This window comes from Linepithema humile, chromosome 2 (assembly GCF_040581485.1).
Source record: "Linepithema humile isolate Giens D197 chromosome 2, Lhum_UNIL_v1.0, whole genome shotgun sequence".
Classification (NCBI taxonomy): Eukaryota; Metazoa; Arthropoda; class Insecta; order Hymenoptera; family Formicidae; genus Linepithema; species Linepithema humile.
This window is the reverse complement of record NC_090129.1, coordinates 15,772,783-15,796,811: the sequence shown is the minus strand read 5'-3', so window position 1 is coordinate 15,796,811 and position 24,029 is coordinate 15,772,783. Positions and strand designations below refer to the sequence as shown.

Here is a 24,029-nt window from a genome sequence, read left to right as displayed (position 1 = left end):
GAAATGACATATCAATCTATCACATTCGCGCTGAAAGTTGGACCAATCACAAGGCACCGTTTGCGCTTATAAGATTTTAGGCAGACGGGGCCCATACACAGCCAATCAAGAATCGCGTATGTGTGGTGTTATACAGAACGCTTCGCGCAATAGGTATACGCCACTCTAGATTGAATGTGTGTAAGCCTCGGTGTTATATCTGGCCATTTTATTCGATGACGTGTGCGGTGCGGTCGGCTTGGCGCGAGACACTACCGTGTCTCTTGATTAATAATAATAAGAACACGTGGTACGAAAAGTAAGTAAAAATTAACTGATAATTAAAATGTTTTTTTATTAAATTATTAATATATATCTTTTTTATATATCTTTTTAGTCATGCAGATAATATATCTTTTTTAGTCATGCAGACGGAAGAAAAGCTATCTTCTGAAACACTGCCGTCGCAGCCTCCACTGCCTTCGCAGTCGCCACTGCCTTCACAGCCGCCACTGCCTTCGCAGCCGCCACTGCCTTCGCCTTTGCAGCCGCCACTGCCTTCGCAGCCCCCACTGCCGTCGCAGCCGCCACTGCCTTCGCAGCCGCCACTGCCTTCGCTTTTGCAGCCGCCACTGCCTTCGCAGCCTCCATTGCCGTCACTGCCGTCGCAGCCGTCGCAGCCGCCAATGCCACAAAATCAGGCTGCAGCACAACGTAAGTATAGCAAACTAAAAGTTACATAACTTAGTTTTTGTAGCAAATTGATCAATAATTAATTAATTATTTAATTTTAAACAATTTTTTCTGTTACAGCCAGAAGATGGAAAAGGGCGGGCCAACGTGGCAGCCGCAAATATTTTCGGAATCGTGGTCGGGGCGGAAAAAACAAAAGCGGAATATCCGTAACAAATAATTATTACAATTAATGTAATAATTATTATTAGTTCTTGCGATTTTATTATGTCTTGCGATTGTTAACAGTATATTCATATATATTCATATATAAAACAGTGAGTAAAACAATTGTCTTTCATGGATTCAATTGTTTGCTTAGTTCTTTCTTTCTATATAGGTAGGTACCTCGATGCACTTGTAGTATGTGACTCGTTTTTCACATTCCAATTTTCGTTTCTTTATTTTTTGTTTAACTGCATCAATTAGTCGCTTTTCACTAAGACCTTCCGCAAATTCAGTTATCTAAAACAGATTATTTGAAGATATAATAGATAATATAAATAAATATTAATTTTTCTTTTACTATATACAATATATACAGTTTCAGAAGTTATAATTTGCTGTATTAAGTGCATTGAGATATGTTCTGATATATCGCGTATGTCAAAATTTTAACATATATACAGTTTCAGAAGTTATAATTTGCTGTATTAAGTGCATTGAGATATGTTCTGATATATCGCGTATGTCAAAATTTTAATATAAATAAGCTCAACATAAAAAGGCCAAGTAATGAGAATGTTATATGCATATACTAGGAAAATATACCTTTTCGAATTGTTCTACAGAATGTTTGTGCGTATCAATTTACCTAGAAAAGTAAAGTAATAAATATATTTAACAAATATAACAAATATTCATAAATACTAAAATATATTAATAAATGAAAATGTAATCACTTGTTTAAACTGAATTCGAACAATCTTATATTGTCGAATATATACTTGAGTAAATAAATATTAATTTTTCTTTTACTATATACAATATATACAGTTTCAGAAGTTATAATTTGCTGTATTAAGTGCATTGAGATATGTTCTGATATATCGCGTATGTCAAAATTTTAACATATATACAGTTTCAGAAGTTATAATTTGCTGTATTAAGTGCATTGAGATATGTTCTGATATATCGCGTATGTCAAAATTTTAATATAAATAAGCTCAACATAAAAAGGCCAAGTAATGAGAATGTTATATGCATATACTAGGAAAATATACCTTTTCGAATTGTTCTACAGAATGTTTGTGCGTATCAATTTACCTAGAAAAGTAAAGTAATAAATATATTTAACAAATATAACAAATATTCATAAATACTAAAATATATTAATAAATGAAAATGTAATCACTTGTTTAAACTGAATTCGAACAATCTTATATTGTCGAATATATACTTGAGCACAGCATCATTTCTTGCATGTTTTGCAACAATAAAAAGAACGTTATTAGCACTTGTTTTACTGTTTTTTACATTATAATAAACTCTCTCTGTCATTATTATATCCAAATAAATTCGATAAATATCAGGATTTGTAGAGCATGTTAAGTAGTCTAAAAATGCATCATCGGATGTTCTCTCCCATTTAATCAGCACTTTGTCCCAAGTAAGGGGGTTTGCTGTCATTAAACCTTTACAGTATATCCATTCCCTCCATTTCAAAAGTCTGCATTACCACAGAAAAAGAAATATTCTATACAAATACTTAACTACAATATTTTGTAATATTAAAATAATTTATCCGGCATAGGGCAATAATGCCACCAAATTTGTTCATATTAATCTCGTGGTTGTAAAACATCTTACTTGTTTTATTCAGAAGTTTAAAGATCTTCTTTTAATTTCAAAGTGGCTATTTTTCTGCATTCTGGCTCACCGAGAACACATGCCCACTTTACCGCTTCTTCTCTTAAACATTTAGTAAAATCACTTTCGTCAAATTTGTCATCGTATCCTATATTTTGCAGAAGTTTATTGAACATTTCTTTAATTACCTCCTAAAAAATTGTTAAATAATAAAAAATTTATTATTATTTTTGAAAAAGATGATGTAAGTATATTTACACATATATTTATTTAACTTCTTTTATACAGTGTTTTAATACTACACATTATTCTTTTTTAAAAATTACTTTTATTATAATTTATAAGCTCAACATAAAAAGGCCAAGTAATGAGAATGTTATATGCATATACTAGGAAAATATACCTTTTCGAATTGTTCTACAGAATGTTTGTGCGTATCAATTTACCTAGAAAAGTAAAGTAATATATTTAACAAATATAACAAATATTCATAAATACTAAAATATATTAATAAATGAAAATGTAATCACTTGTTTAAACTGAATTCGAACAATCTTATATTGTCGAATATATACTTGAGCACAGCATCATTTCTTGCATGTTTTGCAACAATAAAAAGAACGTTATTAGCACTTGTTTTACTGTTTTTTACATTATAATAAACTCTCTCTGTCATTATTATATCCAAATAAATTCGATAAATATCAGGATTTGTAGAGCATGTTAAGTAGTCTAAAAATGCATCATCGGATGTTCTCTCCCATTTAATCAGCACTTTGTCCCAAGTAAGGGGGTTTGCTGTCATTAAACCTTTACAGTATATCCATTCCCTCCATTTCAAAAGTCTGCATTACCACAGAAAAAGAAATATTCTATACAAATACTTAACTACAATATTTTGTAATATTAAAATAATTTATCCGGCATAGGGCAATAATGCCACCAAATTTGTTCATATTAATCTCGTGGTTGTAAAACATCTTACTTGTTTTATTCAGAAGTTTAAAGATCTTCTTTTAATTTCAAAGTGGCTATTTTTCTGCATTCTGGCTCACCGAGAACACATGCCCACTTTACCGCTTCTTCTCTTAAACATTTAGTAAAATCACTTTCGTCAAATTTGTCATCGTATCCTATATTTTGCAGAAGTTTATTGAACATTTCTTTAATTACCTCCTAAAAAATTGTTAAATAATAAAAAATTTATTATTATTTTTGAAAAAGATGATGTAAGTATATTTACACATATATTTATTTAACTTCTTTTATACAGTATTTTAATACTACACATTATTCTTTTTTAAAAATTACTTTTATTATAATTTATAAGCTCAACATAAAAAGGCCAAGTAATGAGAATGTTATATGCATATACTAGGAAAATATACCTTTTCGAATTGTTCTACAGAATGTTTGTGCGTATCAATTTACCTAGAAAAGTAAAGTAATATATTTAACAAATATAACAAATATTCATAAATACTAAAATATATTAATAAATGAAAATGTAATCACTTGTTTAAACTGAATTCGAACAATCTTATATTGTCGAATATATACTTGAGCACAGCATCATTTCTTGCATGTTTTGCAACAATAAAAAGAACGTTATTAGCACTTGTTTTACTGTTTTTTACATTATAATAAACTCTCTCTGTCATTATTATATCCAAATAAATTCGATAAATATCAGGATTTGTAGAGCATGTTAAGTAGTCTAAAAATGCATCATCGGATGTTCTCTCCCATTTAATCAGCACTTTGTCCCAAGTAAGGGGGTTTGCTGTCATTAAACCTTTACAGTATATCCATTCCCTCCATTTCAAAAGTCTGCATTACCACAGAAAAAGAAATATTCTATACAAATACTTAACTACAATATTTTGTAATATTGAAATAATTTATCCGGCATAGGGCAATAATGCCACCAAATTTGTTCATATTAATCTCGTGGTTGTAAAACATCTTACTTGTTTTGTTCAGAAGTTTAAAGATCTTCTTTTAATTTCAAAGTGGCTATTTTTCTGCATTCTGGCTCACCGAGAACACATGCCCACTTTACCGCTTCTTCTCTTAAACATTTAGTAAAATCACTTTCGTCAAATTTGTCATCGTATCCTATATTTTGCAGAAGTTTATTGAACATTTCTTTAATTACCTCCTAAAAAATTGTTAAATAATAAAAAATTTATTATTATTTTTGAAAAAGATGATGTAAGTATATTTACACATATATTTATTTAATTTCTTTTATACAGTGTTTTAATACTACACATTATTCTTTTTTAAAAATTACTTTTATTATAATTTACTTTTATAAGGGCATTATGTTGAATTTCCCAGACACATGTCATGTATATTAAGAAATGCTTGTAAATATCATTATTTTCTTTTATATATATTACTCTCAATTTATTGTACTAAGTTATTATACTCACCCAAGCGCGTGCCATTTTTTTCCGTTGTATAATAATTGGCACTTTTACTTTCTTTAAAATACTACTACTTTTTGTATAATAACAAAGATACAAGCTGTCACAGTATGTTAAACGCAATCATCTCGATGACAACCGATCAGTAATAAACAAAATCGTCAACTCCAACGTCGCAATTCACCCCTCTTAACCTAATAAAAATATAAAAGTATTATATACATACATATAAAGCAAGATAAAAATTATAATTTTTTGCTTCTTACTATAAAAGGACAATCTCGTTGATCAATCAAAACTTGATAAAACATATGTGGCCTGCCTTTTACTTCTTTCTCACCAACATTGTTGAAATGTTATCCTCTATATAAAAGATAAAGTTATCTATATATATCTATATATAACATCCATGTAAAATACAAAATACAACGCATACCCATCTTTCTTATTGAATAGAGCTCTGTCATATTGGCGCGAGACACTACCGTGTCTCTTGACTTTAGCCAACCAAGGAAATAAAATCACACCTCGATATAAAATCAACACATATACACTTATACACTTATTTCACTTAATACGAATTTCTAACAAATTTGGTCACTCGCACTACACTGCTCTGGATAAGCAGTCTTATTAAGTGTGCATAGTGCGAGTGGCCAAATTTGTTAGACCGAATTCACTATTATCACTTTTTTTTTATTTTCACACTTTCTGAACTGAAAGGTTATGTAAATAAATAAATGCAAATGCCAACGTAAGCGCGCGCCGCGCGGCTTCTCAGCGCCATCAGCGCACCTAACGTCAGAAATCGGAACATGGACATTTTAGCTGGACATTTTTATCGTACTATTTTAGACATTTCGACTTTGGACTATTATAACTTTTTTTCTACAGCACCTACAGTAAAAACAAGCATACTTTTCTTATGTAATTTGGGTATGCGCTATCGATTGAGCCTAACAACAACTCAATCGGCCCAGCCGTTATTGAGATCCGATAATCTCGGCTCGTCTCAACTTTCGGGCTCGCGTAAAGATACACGGTCGGTCTTGCGCTGCGCGTGAACTTGGCGCGAGACACTACCGTGTCTCTTGATTAAACATAAATGCGTACTTTTAAACATTAAGAATATTACGTATTGTACAAAATTATTACACGCTTAAATTTTTTTAGTTTGTAAATGTTTGTAAATATTTTAATAAATGTACATAAATGTAATCAATATGTACATTTAATTTTTTATTACCGTATAAATAAATATTTCAATACATTTCGATTTCGCTATCGATAGTTTCTGTATATGCATTTGTTTGTTGACTGCGGAACCTCGTTCTGGCATCATTGCTGTTATGTGTCAAAGCGTATAACTGTATATTTTTCTTGTATATTTTAATTTACGTGACAAAAAGTAAAACTATATTTTAGTCCAGTGTATTATTAAGTCTAGTGCAGTGCAGTGCTATAATTCGCATCAACCATGAATGATTTTTCATATTTGTGAGTACACGTATTTTTTTAATTTATTGGTAATTATGTTATTGTTAATTTTCAAAATAAAATACGTAATATTATTGACTTAAAAGCTTTTTTTACCAATAAAGAAAAATAATCGTAATTTATTATTTATGTAATTTATATAGAACTGAACTAAGTGATAATGTTACGCACGTAGTCGTCTGCTTTACTAGTATTCGGCGTCAAGATAAAAAATTATGTATAGATCTTGTACCAAAAGAATGGTTATTAAAACTTAAACGCACATGGTTTTGCAAATATCCGCCAAAATTAGAGTACGATAAAGTACAAGAATGGAGTAAAGAAAATAAAACTCCAGAATTAACATGGAAGAAATATCCTGTTAAATTAATGAAAAATGCTAGTAAGTACAAGTTAAAAAAAGTAAAATAAAAAATGCATTGAATTATTTACGTTATATTATAGATAATTTCGATCAGGGACTACGTCGTATGACACGCATTACAGAAGACACTGTTGTACTTTCAAGTGAAGTATCTGATATAGATGCTGAAGAATTGTCAGATACAGCATCAGATAAATCAAGTAATATCAGTGATTTAGAATTTCAATCGTTCTCAAGTCAAAAAATTGTAAAAGAAAAAATTACGGAAATAGAAGAAGGTATTTATTGTTTGTAAACATGTTTGAAATTCGTAAATTTGTACATTTATAATTGATATTTTTATTTCGTAGATAATGACGTTCCAAGCAGTTCATCAGAATCAGTTACTTTTAAAAATAACAAAAGTAAAAAAAGTAACAAGCGTAAAGCGACTCTCTCTCTCTCTGACAAAGCCGAAAATTTAAATCCTGTGCAAAGAACAAAATTACACAATAATTGTATAGAAAATAATGGTGTAGTATTATTTAACAATTAAGATTACTTAAAAAAATTTTACAATAATATAACTTAGATTTTCTTATAATAAATAAGTAAATAAATAAATAAATAAATAAATAAATAAATAAATAAGTTAATAAATAAATAAATTAATAAATTAAGAATAAATACTTATTTGTTTTCCTATTTTAGAATGCACTCAAGTCATTGCTAATGCTTGCTATGAACAAGTAAAAGTACTTATACAAAAAAAGATGGATAACATAAAAAAAAGTATTTTATACGATATACGGAAAGGATTTGAAGAATTACAAAACAATTTATTATTAAATTTATCACACAAAGATGAAATGAATCCAGTTTCTGCTTTAAAACAAATTATTGGTTTTACATTACCGATATCTATATTAGATGATTTTGATACTTTGGATGCCTCAATGGACGTTGACGAAAAAAAAAATGCCTTGGTAATTAATTTTTTTAGATTATTTTAATATTTTATTTAATAAATAAAATATTTTATAGGTTTATATTTTTTACAGCGTACGTTATTTGAAAAATATGTTGATGTAGCTTCAACACACAGAAAAGCTATACATAATGCTTTATCAGCTGTAATGACTAAAGATGTCCAGATATTATTTACTGCTTTTGGTCGACAAAAAAATGAAACAAAAAAATTAAACTTCAGCAAAACGAAAATTTATAGCTTACTTATGGGTATGCGTTATTTCAGCTTCTATTAAATTAATATTAATTATCAATTGATATATTTTATAATGTAAGAATAAAAAATTATTTGATAGATATTCTCGTAAGTAAATTTGGAACTAAGGAAGAAAGAGAAATAAATTCTTCCTTGAGTCGATGGTTTTCGGGAGCAGTAGATCGGTGCGGAGGTCGCAAAGAAAGAGAAAATGTTGGAAAAAATGTGAATTAATTAATTAATTATGTTATATTATAGATAAGAGAAAATTTTTTTTTAATATGAAAAATAATACTCACATCTGTTTGATTAGGTCAATTTAATAATGTTTTATTAATGTCAATTAATTGATTTTATATGTGTATAATAAATAATTCTAATAATAATACTGTAATTTAATTTGATTATCGCGCACAAAATTGATAATAATTATTGGAAATTGATACTGATCTTAAATATTGTTACAGTATTAAGAATCAGTATTGATTTTTGATACTATAATAGTATTTGAAATCGGTACAGATATTTAATACTGTTACTGTATTGGGGATTGGTACTGATTTTTAGTACTGTTATGTTGAAAATCGGTACTGATTTAATACCGTAACAATAATGGAAATCGATACTGCAGCACTACTGGAAATCGATACTGCAGCAATACTGAAATCCTGTACCAAAGTAGTACTGTAATTCGAGTCTTGGCCCAATTCTATCATCCCAGTATTTCTCCAGCACCACATCAGTACTGGCATCTAGTAACGCGCCAATACTCAGTACCAGAAATCGGTACTGGGCCATTATCTCGCCGGTAGTCATTTCCCACATGGGCCCATGTGGGAATTTCATACATCAGACTAGTATTAGATACTGGCGAGATACAGATCCAGTACCGAAAAACGGGTTTTACATTTCGGTACTGGAATAGTACAAAACCAGTATTAAAATAACAATGGTTTAGTACTAACCCATTATCTAAATCGGTATTGAATAATGGTACTGAAATGGTATACTGCCGGTAAATTTACGGTACTGTATCTGTACAAAAATTAATAAAAGAAAATGTCAAATGTCAAGTACCGAGACGGTGTACTGTCGGTAAATTCAAGGTACTGTGCCCGTACTGAAATTGGCAAAAGGAGAGCGTTGAATGCCAGTACCGAAATGGTACATTGCCGGTGGTTTTTTTTGTACTATACCTGTACAAAAATTAGTAAAAGAAATGTCAAATTACAGTACCGAAACGGTATACTGCCGGTAAATTCAAGGTACTGTGCCCGTACTGAAATTGGCAAAAGGAGAGCGTTGAATGCCAGTACCGAAATGGTACATTGCCGGTGGTTTTTTTTTGTACTATACCTGTACAAAAATTAGTAAAAGAAATGTCAAATTACAGTACCGAAACGGTATACTGCCGGTAAATTCAAGGTACTGTGCCCGTATTGGAATTGGCAAAAGAAGAGCGTTGAATGCCAGTACCGAAATGGTATATTGCCGGTGGATTTTTTTGTACTATACCTGTACAAAAATTAGTAAAAGAAATGTCAAATTACAGTACCGAAACGGTATACTGCCGGTAAATTCAAGGTACTGTGCCCGTACTGGAATTGGCAAAAGAAGAGCGTTAAATGCCAGTACCGAAATGGTACAATGCCGGTAAATTTTTTAGCACTAAAATTGGCAAAAGATGAACATCGAATACTTAGTATACATCATAGGAGGCAGTGTTAAAAAGTATAACCGTTGTATATTTTAATGTGACAGAAAGTAAAACTATATTCTAGTCCATTGCGTTATTAACAAAACGGATAAACTTAGATAAACTTAATAATTGGCCGAGAAACGGAGTAATAACAGTTATTGTGAGTGATAACTCTATTATTTATCATTTTTACTAGTTGTCAAATTCTCTCTTTTTTTTATATTATGGAAAATAATTTTTTAATTGCAATTTTATCAATTTTATAACTCATAGTTACAGCTATATCCAGTGGTAAAAATTTAATAGAAAATGCTGAAAAGGAAGTACTTTTATACCAAAAAATATCGAGATTTAAAGAAACTAAAGACTATATCATCATCATCGTTATCGTCATCATCGGATGATAATGAAATATATGAAAACGAGAATCAAAAAAATCAGTTACAATCTGACAATGTTTGGGTGACCGAAAGTGAAGTTGAAAAACAACGTGCACAAATTTTGCCTTCTTCTTCAGCATTATCTCATGATAATAGAAATACCAAGTAATTGCACACATATTTATAATTTAAAATATTTTACATATTTGATGATAAAATTATCTGTTCATCATTATTTGATGATGATATTGAAATTATCTGTTAATACAATTTATACTTTTTAACAACGTAATGATTAATTTTGATGAAATTTTTGGATTTATTATTTAAAAAATAAATAAATAATAAATAATAAATAAATAAACAAATAATAATAATAAATAATCTTTTTGAATATTAAATATATTTTTCTAATTAAATAAGTATAATCTTCAATTCTTTAGCATCTTTGATAATGAAATTACATCATCTTCATCAAGTGAAGAATTATGTCACGACAACGAAGTCGAAGAACAATTAGAAAAATTAGATCAAAATATTTCTTTTAAACAAAAGATACTTGATTGGTCTGTTAAAAATGTTGCATGTCTCAATAACAAAATGTTATCTGAGTTATTATGTATTTTGAAAACTGAACATGACGAATTTCCAAAAACAGCTGCAACATTTCTGCAAACTAAAAATTCCAGAAATGTTGTTAAATTTATGTTAAGTGCTAATGGATCGTTTGGTACTTACATTTATTTTGGTTTAGAAAAAGCTCTTAAATTGATGATAAATCCTAAAGTATATGTAAAAGATGTAATTGAAATTTTTGTTAACATCGACGGTGTACAAATTTATAAAAATTCAAAACAACAATTTTGGCCTATATTGATTATGTTACATGATAAGAAATACATTGTCAAACCGCAAGTTGTTGCTATATATCACGGTGAATCTAAATCAAAATCACCAACGGAGTTTTTAAATGAATTTATAGAAGAACTATTAAGTTTAATGACCAATAAAATTAAATTGTCAGATAAAATATATAATATTAAAGTGTTAGGTTTTATATGTGATACACCGGCTAGGTCATTTATTAAATGTGTAAAATCTCACGTAGCATTTTATGCATGCGAACGTTGTACCGTAAAAGGCAAAACAGTTGGTAAAAATAAACGCATATATTCGAGAACTACTTGTGAAGAACGCAATGAACAATCATTCAAAGAACGTAGGCAGCCTCAGCATCATCTTGATAACGAAATCTCTCCTTTATTAAAAATTCCAGGATTTGATCCAGTAAAATCAGTTGTTCTAGATTCAATGCACCTTTTATTTCTTGGTATTACAAAAACTTTATTAAACAATATTGTATTCGGTGGTCCCAAGAATAGTGGTATTGGGCCACGAAATCGATTATTATTAAGCAATTTACTCCATGGTTTATCTGGTCAAATTCCCTCAGAATTCCAAAGAAAAACTTTTGATATTGGTAACTTAAAAAATTGGAAAGCGACACAATTTCGTTTCTTTCTGTTATACAGTGGTATATTAGTACTTCGTCATGTTCTTCCAACTGATAAATATAAGCACTTTTCTCTTTTATATGTAGCATGTCGATTATTATGTAGTGATGATTTGGCAATATTAAACGCAGAAAATGCAAAAAAATTATTAATATTATTTTTTCGTTTGTTGCCTAAATTTTATGGTTCTCATATTCAAAGTATTAATTTTCATAATTTAATTCATATAGCAGATGATGTAACTCATATAGGATGTTCATTGACATCATTTTCGGCATTTCCATTTGAAAATTTTTTGATGACTTTAAAAAAATTAGTTCGTACACCAAATAATCCTTTAAGTCAAGTTGCAAATCGTTTAAAAGAAATTAATTTAAATACTAATATAAAGATTGTTCAATCTATATCAGTTACAGATTATGTTAAAAAAAAATCAATTTATTTAGGCAATCATATGACAAAAATAATATTTAAAAGTATAACATGGAATGAAATGATTATCACAAATACATCTCCTAATAACGTTGTACAACTAAAAAATGGCAATATCATACAAATTAATAAAATTTATTCGTTAAAAAATGATGTTTTAAATCAAGAAAAGTTATCACTAAAAGGATCGTTATATTATGATACAAGAGATGTTTTTAACTATCCTTATAAATCATCTAATGTCGGTTTATGGCAAGTTAATTTAAGCAAATACCGTTGCGTTTTTCATGTTAAAGAAATTAAACATAAATGCGTACTTTTAAACATTAAGAATATTACGTATTGTACAAAATTATTACACGCTTAAATTTTTTTAGTTTGTAAATGTTTGTAAATATTTTAATAAATGTACATAAATATAATCAATATGTACATTTAATTTTTTATTACCGTATAAATAAATATTTCAATACATTTCGATTTCGCTATCGATAGTTTCTGTATATGCATTTGTTTGTTGACTGCGGAACCTCGTTCTGGCATCATTGCTGTTATGTGTCAAAGCGTATAACTGTATATTTTTCTTGTATATTTTAATTTACGTGACAAAAAGTAAAACTATATTTTAGTCCAGTGTATTATTAAGTCTAGTGCAGTGCAGTGCTATAATTCGCATCAACCATGAATGATTTTTCATATTTGTGAGTACACGTATTTTTTTAATTTATTGGTAATTATGTTATTGTTAATTTTCAAAATAAAATACGTAATATTATTGACTTAAAAGCTTTTTTTACCAATAAAGAAAAATAATCGTAATTTATTATTTATGTAATTTATATAGAACTGAACTAAGTGATAATGTTACGCACGTAGTCGTCTGCTTTACTAGTATTCGGCGTCAAGATAAAAAATTATGTATAGATCTTGTACCAAAAGAATGGTTATTAAAACTTAAACGCACATGGTTTTGCAAATATCCGCCAAAATTAGAGTACGATAAAGTACAAGAATGGAGTAAAGAAAATAAAACTCCAGAATTAACATGGAAGAAATATCCTGTTAAATTAATGAAAAATGCTAGTAAGTACAAGTTAAAAAAAGTAAAATAAAAAATGCATTGAATTATTTACGTTATATTATAGATAATTTCGATCAGGGACTACGTCGTATGACACGCATTACAGAAGACACTGTTGTACTTTCAAGTGAAGTATCTGATATAGATGCTGAAGAATTGTCAGATACAGCATCAGATAAATCAAGTAATATCAGTGATTTAGAATTTCAATCGTTCTCAAGTCAAAAAATTGTAAAAGAAAAAATTACGGAAATAGAAGAAGGTATTTATTGTTTGTAAACATGTTTGAAATTCGTAAATTTATACATTTATAATTGATATTTTTATTTCGTAGATAATGACGTTCCAAGCAGTTCATCAGAATCAGTTACTTTTAAAAATAACAAAAGTAAAAAAAGTAACAAGCGTAAAGCGACTCTCTCTCTCTCTGACAAAGCCGAAAATTTAAATCCTGTGCAAAGAACAAAATTACACAATAATTGTATAGAAAATAATGGTGTAGTATTATTTAACAATTAAGATTACTTAAAAAAATTTTACAATAATATAACTTAGATTTTCTTATAATAAATAACTAAATAAATAAATAAATAAATAAATAAATAAATAAATAAGTTAATAAATAAATAAATTAATAAATTAAGAATAAATACTTATTTGTTTTCCTATTTTAGAATGCACTCAAGTCATTGCTAATGCTTGCTATGAACAAGTAAAAGTACTTATACAAAAAAAGATGGATAACATAAAAAAAAGTATTTTATACGATATACGGAAAGGATTTGAAGAATTACAAAACAATTTATTATTAAATTTATCACACAAAGATGAAATGAATCCAGTTTCTGCTTTAAAACAAATTATTGGTTTTACATTACCGATATCTATATTAGATGATTTTGATACTTTGGATGCCTCAATGGACGTTGACGAAAAAAAAAATGCCTTGATAATTAATTTTTTTAGATTATTTTAATATTTTATTTAATAAATAAAATATTTTATAGGTTTATATTTTTTACAGCGTACGTTATTTGAAAAATATGTTGATGTAGCTTCAACACACAGAAAAGCTATACATAATGCTTTATCAGCTGTAATGACTAAAGATGTCCAGATATTATTTACTGCTTTTGGTCGACAAAAAAATGAAACAAAAAAATTAAACTTCAGCAAAACGAAAATTTATAGCTTACTTATGGGTATGCGTTATTTCAGCTTCTATTAAATTAATATTAATTATCAATTGATATATTTTATAATGTAAGAATAAAAAATTATTTGATAGATATTCTCGTAAGTAAATTTGGAACTAAGGAAGAAAGAGAAATAAATTCTTCCTTGAGTCGATGGTTTTCGGGAGCAGTAGATCGGTGCGGAGGTCGCAAAGAAAGAGAAAATGTTGGAAAAAATGTGAATTAATTAATTAATTATGTTATATTATAGATAAGAGAAAATTATTTTTAATATGAAAAATAATACTCATCTGTTTGATTAGGTCAATTTAATAATGTTTTATTAATGTCAATTAATTGATTTTATATGTGTATAATAAATAATTCTAATAATAATACTGTAATTTAATTTGATTATTTTGCGCACAAAATTGAAAATAATTATTGGAAATTGATACTGATCTTAAATATTGTTACAGTATTAAGAATCAGTATTGATTTTTGATACTATAATAGTATTTGAAATCGGTACAGATATTTAATACTGTTACTGTATTGGGGATTGGTACTGATTTTTAGTACTGTTATGTTGAAAATCGGTATTTATTTATTTATTTATTTATTTACAAATATTTATTTTTTTCTTTATGCAATTACTAACTATTAAGTTATTTGGATTTTGGATGGAATTTTTCATGTCGATAATTCGACGTATTTCTTCTCGTATAAATTTACTATATGCTAACAAAAAATGGATTTATTGCTTAAAATAGAAAGTAACGGCGATAATTTAATGGATCCTAGATTTTATACTGAACAAATACTAAATATTTCTAAATTGAATTACTTTTGTTTTGCAATTTTATTTTTTCTTAGATCCTTGCCCACACATGTCGAGAAGCTTTCGGTAATTATTCTTCGATTGAATTGTTTTCCGGCAGACAATAATGCTGGCGGCAATAATAATTTTGCCCATCTTTCTCGTGACACCACGTTCCATCTGGAAAGTATGGTTCAATTTTTAAGTCGAGCATTTCCTGGCGTGGTGCATAGGAAAAAAACAGACTGTAATTAGCAGATATTTCTTCTTCACGTAGGCAGTGTATGGTACAGGCTCTCCACGGTTCCTCGACGACATGGGAGGCCTGCTTTCCTGGCTCATTTAACGGTTCGTACTTGAAATATTCTTTGCCCTGTCTTTTTATTTTTAGGCTAAGTTCAGTACATTTTAGAGCAGTATATTCGGCAATCGTAAAGCGTTCTTCAGTGCAAAGGCTGGAGTCATTACACAGAACCACGTCGTAATATGGCCCATCACAACTAGCCGTTTTGTAAATACCATGTTTGCAAAAACGTCGTTTGATTACCACGCCTTTAGATTTCGTCAAGCAATTGCTTTTACAAGAGTCTTCTTTCCATTCACTCCAATTATCGTCTTCACAATACGAAAAAATGTATGGTGGTGTAATAACGGCCATGCATTTTCCACCGCGACATTCCTTTCCGAGTGCACAATTAGTTCCTGAAAAAAATTTAGTTCAAAATTTTAATTAAAGTTTCTAATTACAAAAAAGACATACCATCCAACGCAGGTCCCGCGAAGAAATTCCTATTTCTGTCAGGCGTTTCGCATTGTAAGACTTGACATACATCATGCAACGTGACTACGTTTGCATCTTTGTCGCGTAAAAATAATTCACATTGTGCTTTGGCAGTCCATTCCCTTCCAGGTAAATCGTGATAACGTGAATGGCCCAGTACATATGGATCATCGGTCTCTTCTCGTCTCGTGTGATCAAAAAGACACGGTTTTTCTTTCCACAGATTTTTCGTAATGTTACGACTACATGCGGACCATGTTACTTGTCCCCGTAGATATTGCCAATCTGACATTATGTATTTGCCATTCGGACACGTCGAATCGATAGAGCCATTATCGTGTTCCATTCCTAATCTTTTGAACAATTAAATTATTACGTTTGAAAATATGCCTTATCTGCAATATTTTTAATACTTTGTTGTTACTCAAAAGTTTTACACTTTAAAAAACTAAATCTCTTAAAAACTCTGAGCAGTTTTATCTTTCAATTGCACAAATATAAAAATTCTTCTAATAAATATCATATACCTAATTGTATAAAAAAAGTATACATACACTTACAGATGACCGATCTCATGAGCAGCAATACGAGACGTCGCAAAACCCGAGACTGCGTAAGGACCGGTAGAACCGATTTCTACTAAGGCGCACGATGAATTCTGTGTACACGAGGAATTAAAGAAAGAACTTCCTACAACACCATAATGCTTTTGTTCCTTTTCTGACTCATATAGATTTATTCCGGTCAGGTAAAGGCCAATGTCCCACTGAAGCGAATCAATCCCGTATTCAGAATACAAAAAATTCACGTAATCGCAAAATGAATTGATCATCTTTTTATGGTCACCGTCGAAAGCAGACAAATTTGACAGCTGTTTATCCATTATTACCAACTTTACCAATGAAATATCAACAGGAGCACCGAAACTTGAATGATGCAACAAGGCTTGAATTTGGTTCACGTATGCTAATATCATATTGCGTAACTTATCCTCATCATTGTCCAGAATAGGCATGTACATATGATATGCTGCTTCGTCGAAAAAAACGGCCAGTTCTATAGTTAAATTTGGTCGAGCATTGCGTACGTGACGTCGCTTCAGTTTAAACATGTCCCGGTGGTAAAGTTTTGAATCAGCAAAATATTGCAGTGATCTTTTGATAACATAAGGTTTGCCAAATGAAAGATTTGATTGTCCTCTAAAATCGTCGATTAAGCACATAGGCGTAAACTCGTTCCGCAAGGGCCGAATCTCTATTGTGTTGTTTTCCATAAAAAAACAAGTCCTTCCTAATTTTAAGAAGATATATTTTTTTTACATGTTATATTTGTATTTAAAACGAAAAGTAATGCAGTATACAAGTAAAAACATAAAAATTTTAAAACAGTTTGTTTTTTTTGTAATATTACTGACCAATCCATGTTCATGACAAAAGTCGATGGCCGCAGAGCTGATATGATCTTCATGATAATAATAGCAATGACTTGATACGTTTAATTCCAACAATTTTTCTGTAACGTTTTTAACATTATATTTCCATCCTTCGAATGCAGGCGGTACAACTCTATCACTTCCATGCAGATTCAGTTGAATCAATCGTCCAAAAACTTTTAGTGTTATAGATATCTGTAAAATAGATAACAATTAAGAAAAAAATTTTAAAATTCTTAAATAACGACGATCGAGTAATAAATGGAATAATAACTGCAAAACGTACGTACCTCCTTTACTCCTGTCGGACTTAATGTTGGCAGTAATATTGTTTCCATATCTCGCGTGAGATGTGCGTAAGTTTTATTTAATAAGATTATTATCACAAATTTCGATATAAAGAACATGTTATTTTATAAGTTTTTCAGTTTCAAGCAATTAATTAAATAATTTACACACACGCATTTGCACTGTCGAGTTCGTTATATCTGATATGATGGCGTATGAAACACGAACTGGCGTATGAGGAATATCCTTTGTGTCATGTGACATTTATAACACATTCTCTCTTTGCTACATGTATATGTATAAATATTTATGTTTTAAAATCCATATTTATGTTTTAAAAGTTTAGATGTAGTATTTACGATAACGGTATAAGATCTAAGTTTATAAAATGTAATTTATCACTAATATGTATAATATGTAACATTGATCGGAAACGTAAAAGTTTAATTTTCAATAATTTAATTTCAAAATGTGGATAATTATTGTTGGTATATAAAATTGCCGTTTATGCATATTCGTAATGTCTTGTAAGTTACGTTAAAATTTGGAATTAATGGAAATTAAACGAAGAAAAGAAACAATTAAATAAAATTATATATATTGCGATAGAGATTATTAAAAATGAATATTTTTATACATTTATTCTGTCTAATAAAATTTGTTGGTAAAAAATATTAAGAGTTAAAAAATATTTATTGAGTAGTAATATTGAGTTTCCAAATATATCGAAATCAATCACTTGTAACATCATTCTAACGTAATGCAAATCAGGCGATGTGACACACTCATAAGTGCAATAAAAGCAATAATTTTTATTTGCAATAAATTATTTGAGAAATATCCAATCATGTGATACGTAATTCAATACAATATCTATAAATATAGAGAAACCAATATTTTGTATAAGTAATATATATATATATATTTTATAATAGTTTGTTATAAAATTCATGAGGTTTGAACATTAAGTAATCGATATTCTTATGACAGAGGAACTTACTTATTACTTCGGCAGCACAATTTCTAATGCGCTTGGTTGCATTAACCGTAGCTGTAACGGCGCACTTGATGAGGAATAAAACACAGGTACTAATGACGAATATAGATACAGATGCTGAATTAATTCGGAACACTTATTTAAAATTATATTCTTTTTTATAAATATGTCAATTTATTACTATTAATTTGTTTTCCTTCTGCCATCATAATAATGTAATGATAGAATTTATTTTTTATGTCGATAATGATACGTATGTTTTTATAAATTTGTGTTTTATAATAAAAAATAAATTTATTACGTAAAATAAAACGTAACATCGCTTGTTCAACGGGCTCTAGGATTGACGCTTAACAAATTGTAAATGATTTCAAATTGATTTATGCGTGTTTGCAATTTCATTTTTTCTTAAATCTTATGCCACACATATCAAGAAGCTCTCGACAATTATTCTTAGATTGAGTAGTTTTCCGCCGGGCAATAATGCTGACGACAGTAATAATTCTGGTCATCCTTGTATCTTTCTCATTACAGTTAACCTCCGAAATTACTCCCTCTATCTTGATGAGATACAATTATTTCTTACAACTACCCTTTGTTGTTTTCTACAGAATGCCGAGTGTATTCGTGTGATACCAAAAACTATATAGTCTTTGTTCTTATGTAAGTCGGGACGCATCGGGAATGTACATCGATTACATCGCGTATTTTGAAAGGTTTATTTCGATCGAAATTCATTGCGCGAGCAGCAGTGTTCACGTAAAACGATATTTTGTATTTTGTAACATTTATTTATTTTACGTGAGTATTTATCTTTAATTTTTACTCGTATATTTATTTATTTGTACTACAATATGGAATTGAAAAGCGCTCAAAAAGCTTTAAAACACAGAATTTTTATCAAGTAAAATTAATTTTTATATTAGATCACGCTGACAAATCTACAAACAAAATTTAAAAAATACGACACGAAATACGATAGAAGGCGAAAAATAAAATAGTAAATTATTTAACGAAATTAAAATTCTGAATGCAAAAAGAATATCTTGTAATGTGCAAAATATTATATATCATATTAGGAATTTCTTTCACTCATGGCAAGGGAAGGTTTGGTGGGGTTGTTTACATACGCTCTGTAGCCTATGTGCTCTATGTCCTCTCTCCCTCACTTCCACGCTTTTTCTCTCTCGCACGCGTATCGGCACGCACATTCCTTTCCCCTACTCCTAAATCACACTTGAATCCTTCGACACGACCAGTGATGCCAATTCGAGCTCGCTGGTACCATGGGTACCGTACCCTGCTTAAAATAATAGATAGGAGATGAATGGATTTCATTACTATAACATAGAATCTTTATGTTGATTGATACGACGAGTTTTTAACCAATGTCACAATACATACACTTCTAATATAGTTTAATGATATTTTATAATATTATTTCTTTTAATACTATTGAATATGAAAATTTGTATATCAGTTAATATTCATTTATATGTAAAGAAGTTTTGTCATTTATTTATGATTATTCTATAATAAACTGCTTATGATATTTTTTTCATAAAAAACTTGAGCTAAAGCTAATTTATAATAATCTATAGAAAGTTTAATCATAATCTATATTTTAAAATTTTTAGAAAATTTTAATTCTCAATAAATCAAATTTAATGTAAAGTTACTTAAATAAATAATTTAATGTAAAGTTACTTAAATAAATCATATTTAATGTAAAGTTACGGCGCGGATTGATAACGTTATAATTAATTAAAAAAATTTGTTGCTCGTATGTTTTTGTACCAAATTTATCTACAGACTTTGTACTATCGAAATATATAAGAAATTGAATTTGTTGCTCGTTTTAAAGTATCGAGAAGCGACACTGTCGTCGCGGATTGATACGGCGCGGATTATAAACGTTATAATTAGTTGAAATAATTTGTTCTTCGTATGTTTCTGGTCTCAAATTAATTTATGAACAATATACTATTCAAAAAAATAAGAAACTGAATTTGTTGCTCGTTTTAAAGTATCGAGAGGCGACACTTTGTCGTCGCGGATTGATACGGCGCGGATTAAAAACGTTATATCTAGTTGAAATAATTTGTTGCTCGTATGTTTTTGGTCTCAAGTTAATCTACGAACAATATACTAATCAAAAAAATAAGAAACTGAATTTGTTGCTCGTTTTAAAGTATCGAGAAGCGACACTTTGTCGTCGCGAATTGATACGGCGCGGACTAAAAACGTTATAATTAGTTCAAAAATTTGTTGCTCGTATGTTTTTGGTACCAAATTAATTTACAGACTTTGTACTATCGAAATATATAAGAAATTGAATTTGTTGCTCGTTTTAAAGTATCGAGAAGCGACATTTTGTCGTCGCGGATTGATACGGCGCAAATTAAAAACGTTATAATTAGTTGAAATAATTTGTTGCTCGTATGTTTTTGGTACCAAATTAATCTACAGACTCTGTACTATCGAAATATATAAGAAACTGAATTTGATGCTCGTTTTAAAGTATCGAGAAGCGACACTGTCGTCGCGGATTGATACGGCGCGAATTAAAAACGTTATAATTAGTTGAAATAATTTGTTCTTCGTATGTTTCTGGTCTCAAATTAATTTATGAACAATATACTATTCAAAAAAATAAGAAACTGAATTTGTTGCTCGTTTTAAAGTATCGAGAAACGACACAGTCGTCGCGGATTGATACGGCGCGGATTAAAAACGTTATAATTAGTTGAAATAATTTGTTGCTCGTATGTTTTTGGTACCAAATTAATCTACAGACTCTGTACTATCGAAATATATAAGAAATTGAATTTGTTGCTCGTTTTAAAGTATCGAGAAGCGACACTTTGTCGTTGCGGACCGGTACGGCGCGGATTAAAAACGCTATAATTAGTTGAAATAATTTGTTCTTCGTATGTTTCTGGTCTCAAGTTAATCTAGGAACAATATACTATTCAAAAAAATAAGAAACTGAATTTGTTGCTCGTCTTAAAGTATCGAGAAGCGACACTTTGTCGTCGCGGATTGATACGGCGCGGATTAAAAACGTTATAATTAGTTGAAATAATTTGTTGCTCGTATGTTTCTGGTGTTAAATTATTCTACAGACTCTGTACTATCGAAATATATAAGAAACTGAATTTGTTGCTCGTTTTAAAGTATCGAGAAGCGACACTTTGTCGTCGCGGATTGATACGGCGCGGATTAAAAACGTTATAATTAGTTGAAATAATTTGTTCTTTGTATGTTTCTGGTCTCAAATTAATTTATGAACAATATACTATTCAAAAAAATAAGAAACTGAATTTGTTGCTCGTTTTAAAGTATCGAGAAACGACACTGTCGTCGCGGATTGATACGGCGCGGATTAAAAACGTTATAATTAGTTGAAATAATTTGTTGCTCGTATGTTTTTGGTACCAAATTAATCTACAGACTCTGTACTATCGAAATATATAAGAAATTGAATTTGTTGCTCGTTTTAAAGTATCGAGAAGCGACACTTTGTCGTTGCGGACCGGTACGGCGCGGATTAAAAACGCTATAATTAGTTGAAATAATTTGTTCTTCGTATGTTTCTGGTCTCAAGTTAATCTACGAACAATATACTATTCAAAAAAATAAGAAACTGAATTTGTTGCTCGTCTTAAAGTATCGAGAAGCGACACTTTGTCGTCGCGGATTGATACGGCGCGGATTAAAAACGTTATAATTAGTTAAAATAATTTGTTGCTCGTATGTTTCTGGTGTCAAATTATTCTACAGACTCCGTACTATCGAAATATATAAGAAACTGAATTTGTTGCTCGTTTTAAAGTATCGAGGAGCGACACTTTGTCGTCGCGGATTGATACGGCGCGGATTAAAAACGTTATAATTAGTTGAAATAATTTGTTGCTCGTATGTTTTTGGTCTCAAGTTAATCTACGAACAATATACTATTCAAAAAAATAAGAAACTGAATTTGTTGCTTGTTTTAAAGTATCGAGAAGCGACACTTTGTCGTCGCGAATTGATACGGCGCGGACTAAAATCGTTATAATTAGTTGAAATAATTTGTTTCTCGTATGTGTTTGGTACCAAATTAATTTACAGACTCTGTACTATCGAAATATATAAGAAATTGAATTTGTTGCTCGTTTTAAAGTATCGAGAAGCGACACTGTCGTCGCGGATTGATACGGCGCGGATAAAAAACGTTATAATTAGTTGAAATAATTTGTTGCTCGTATGTTTTTGGTACCAAATTAATCTACAGACTCTGTACTATCGAAATATATAAGAAACTGAATTTGATGCTCGTTTTAAAGTATCGAGAAGCGACACTGTCGTCGCGGATTGATACGGCGCGGATTAAAAACGTTATAATTAGTTGAAATAATTTGTTGCTCGTATGTTTTTGGTACCAAATTAATCTACAGACTCTGTACTATCGAAATATATAAGAAATTGAATTTGTTGCTCGTTTTAAAGTATCGAGAAGCGACACTTTGTCGTTGCGGACCGGTACGGCGCGGATTAAAAACGCTATAATTAGTTGAAATAATTTGTTCTTCGTATGTTTCTGGTCTCAAGTTAATCTACGAACAATATACTATTCAAAAAAATAAGAAACTGAATTTGTTGCTTGTTTTAAAGTATCGAGAAGCGACACTGTCGTCGCGGATTGATACGGCGCGGATTAAAAACGTTATAATTAGTTAAAATAATTTGTTGCTCGTATGTTTCTGGTGTCAAATTATTCTACAGACTCCGTACTATCGAAATATATAAGAAACTGAATTTGTTGCTCGTTTTAAAGTATCGAGGAGCGACACTTTGTCGTCGCGGATTGATACGGCGCGGATTAAAATTGTTTTAATTAGTTGAAATAATTTGTTGCTCGTATGTTTTTGGTCTCAAGTTAATCTACGAACAATATACTAATCAAAAAAATAAGAATCTGAATTTGTTGCTCGTTTTAAAGTATCGAGAAGCGACACTGTCGTCGCGGATTGATACGGCGCGGATTAAAAACGTTATAATTAGTTCAAAAATTTGTTGCTCGTATGTGTTTGGTACCAAATTAATTTACAGACTCTGTACTATCGAAATATATAAGAAATTGAATTTGTTGCTCGTTTTAAAGTATCGAGAAGCGACATTTTGTCGTCGCGGATTGATACGGCGCGGATTAAAAACGTTATAATTAGTTGAAATAATTTGTTGCTCGTATGTTTTTGGTACCAAATTAATCTACAGACTCTGTACTATCGAAATATATAAGAAACTGAATTTGATGCTCGTTTTAAAGTATCGAGAAGCGACACTGTCGTCACGGATTGATTCGGCGCGGATTAAAAACGTTATAATTAGTTGAAATAATTTGTTCTTCGTATGTTTCTGGTCTCAAATT

General features: G+C 29.8%; 3 protein-coding genes and 1 long non-coding RNA gene across 4 annotated transcripts; 2 read left to right on the top strand and 2 right to left on the bottom strand.

Moving 5' to 3' along the window:
• Positions 1–117: 117 nt before the first annotated feature.
• LOC136997656 (uncharacterized) lies at positions 118–2,167 on the top strand. The gene is made up of 2 exons (XM_067348678.1): positions 118–693; positions 793–2,167. Exons 1-2 carry the CDS (start codon positions 405–407, stop codon positions 903–905), a joined length of 402 nt encoding a protein of 133 aa, XP_067204779.1. The 5' UTR covers positions 118–404; the 3' UTR covers positions 906–2,167.
• LOC136997657 (uncharacterized) lies at positions 1,680–6,067 on the bottom strand. The gene is made up of 12 exons (XR_010888314.1): positions 5,389–6,067; positions 5,219–5,315; positions 4,959–5,146; positions 4,491–4,681; positions 4,036–4,350; positions 3,909–3,951; positions 3,506–3,696; positions 3,051–3,365; positions 2,924–2,966; positions 2,521–2,711; positions 2,066–2,380; positions 1,680–1,977 (listed from the first exon to the last, which is right to left on the bottom strand). It is a non-coding gene; the product is annotated as an uncharacterized lncRNA (long non-coding RNA).
• Positions 6,068–6,919: 852 nt separating this feature from the next.
• Positions 6,920–8,832, top strand: LOC105677976 (uncharacterized). Its single transcript, XM_067348675.1, has 5 exons — positions 6,920–7,091; positions 7,164–7,325; positions 7,504–7,778; positions 7,854–8,031; positions 8,118–8,832. Exons 1-5 carry the CDS (start codon positions 6,920–6,922, stop codon positions 8,249–8,251), a joined length of 921 nt encoding a protein of 306 aa, XP_067204776.1. The 3' UTR covers positions 8,252–8,832.
• A 6,326-nt stretch (positions 8,833–15,158) lies between these two features.
• Positions 15,159–17,172, bottom strand: LOC136997655 (A disintegrin and metalloproteinase with thrombospondin motifs adt-2-like). Its single transcript, XM_067348674.1, has 3 exons — positions 16,460–17,172; positions 15,879–16,252; positions 15,159–15,820 (listed from the first exon to the last, which is right to left on the bottom strand). Exons 1-3 carry the CDS (start codon positions 17,170–17,172, stop codon positions 15,210–15,212), a joined length of 1,698 nt encoding a protein of 565 aa, XP_067204775.1. The 3' UTR covers positions 15,159–15,209.
• Positions 17,173–24,029: the final 6,857 nt, after the last annotated feature.

What these genes read in the sequence shown, in the direction of transcription:
- LOC136997656 (XM_067348678.1), top strand. Translation starts at nt 405, where the DNA reads ATGCAGACGGAAGAAAAGCTATCTTCTGAAACACTGCCGTCGCAGCCT. An exon ending in AAATCAGGCTGCAGCACAAC is followed by an intron (nt 694 to 792) that starts GTAAGTATAGCA and finishes TTTCTGTTACAG; the next exon opens with CCAGAAGATGGAAAAGGGCG.
- LOC105677976 (XM_067348675.1), top strand. Translation starts at nt 6,920, where the DNA reads ATGACACGCATTACAGAAGACACTGTTGTACTTTCAAGTGAAGTATCT. An exon ending in AATTACGGAAATAGAAGAAG is followed by an intron (nt 7,092 to 7,163) that starts GTATTTATTGTT and finishes TTTATTTCGTAG; the next exon opens with ATAATGACGTTCCAAGCAGT. An exon ending in TAATTGTATAGAAAATAATG is followed by an intron (nt 7,326 to 7,503) that starts GTGTAGTATTAT and finishes TTCCTATTTTAG; the next exon opens with AATGCACTCAAGTCATTGCT.
- LOC136997655 (XM_067348674.1), bottom strand. Translation starts at nt 17,172, where the DNA reads ATGGAAAACAACACAATAGAGATTCGGCCCTTGCGGAACGAGTTTACG. An exon ending in GCTCATGAGATCGGTCATCT is followed by an intron (nt 16,253 to 16,459) that starts GTAAGTGTATGT and finishes ATTGTTCAAAAG; the next exon opens with ATTAGGAATGGAACACGATA. An exon ending in CGCGGGACCTGCGTTGGATG is followed by an intron (nt 15,821 to 15,878) that starts GTATGTCTTTTT and finishes AATTTTTTTCAG; the next exon opens with GAACTAATTGTGCACTCGGA.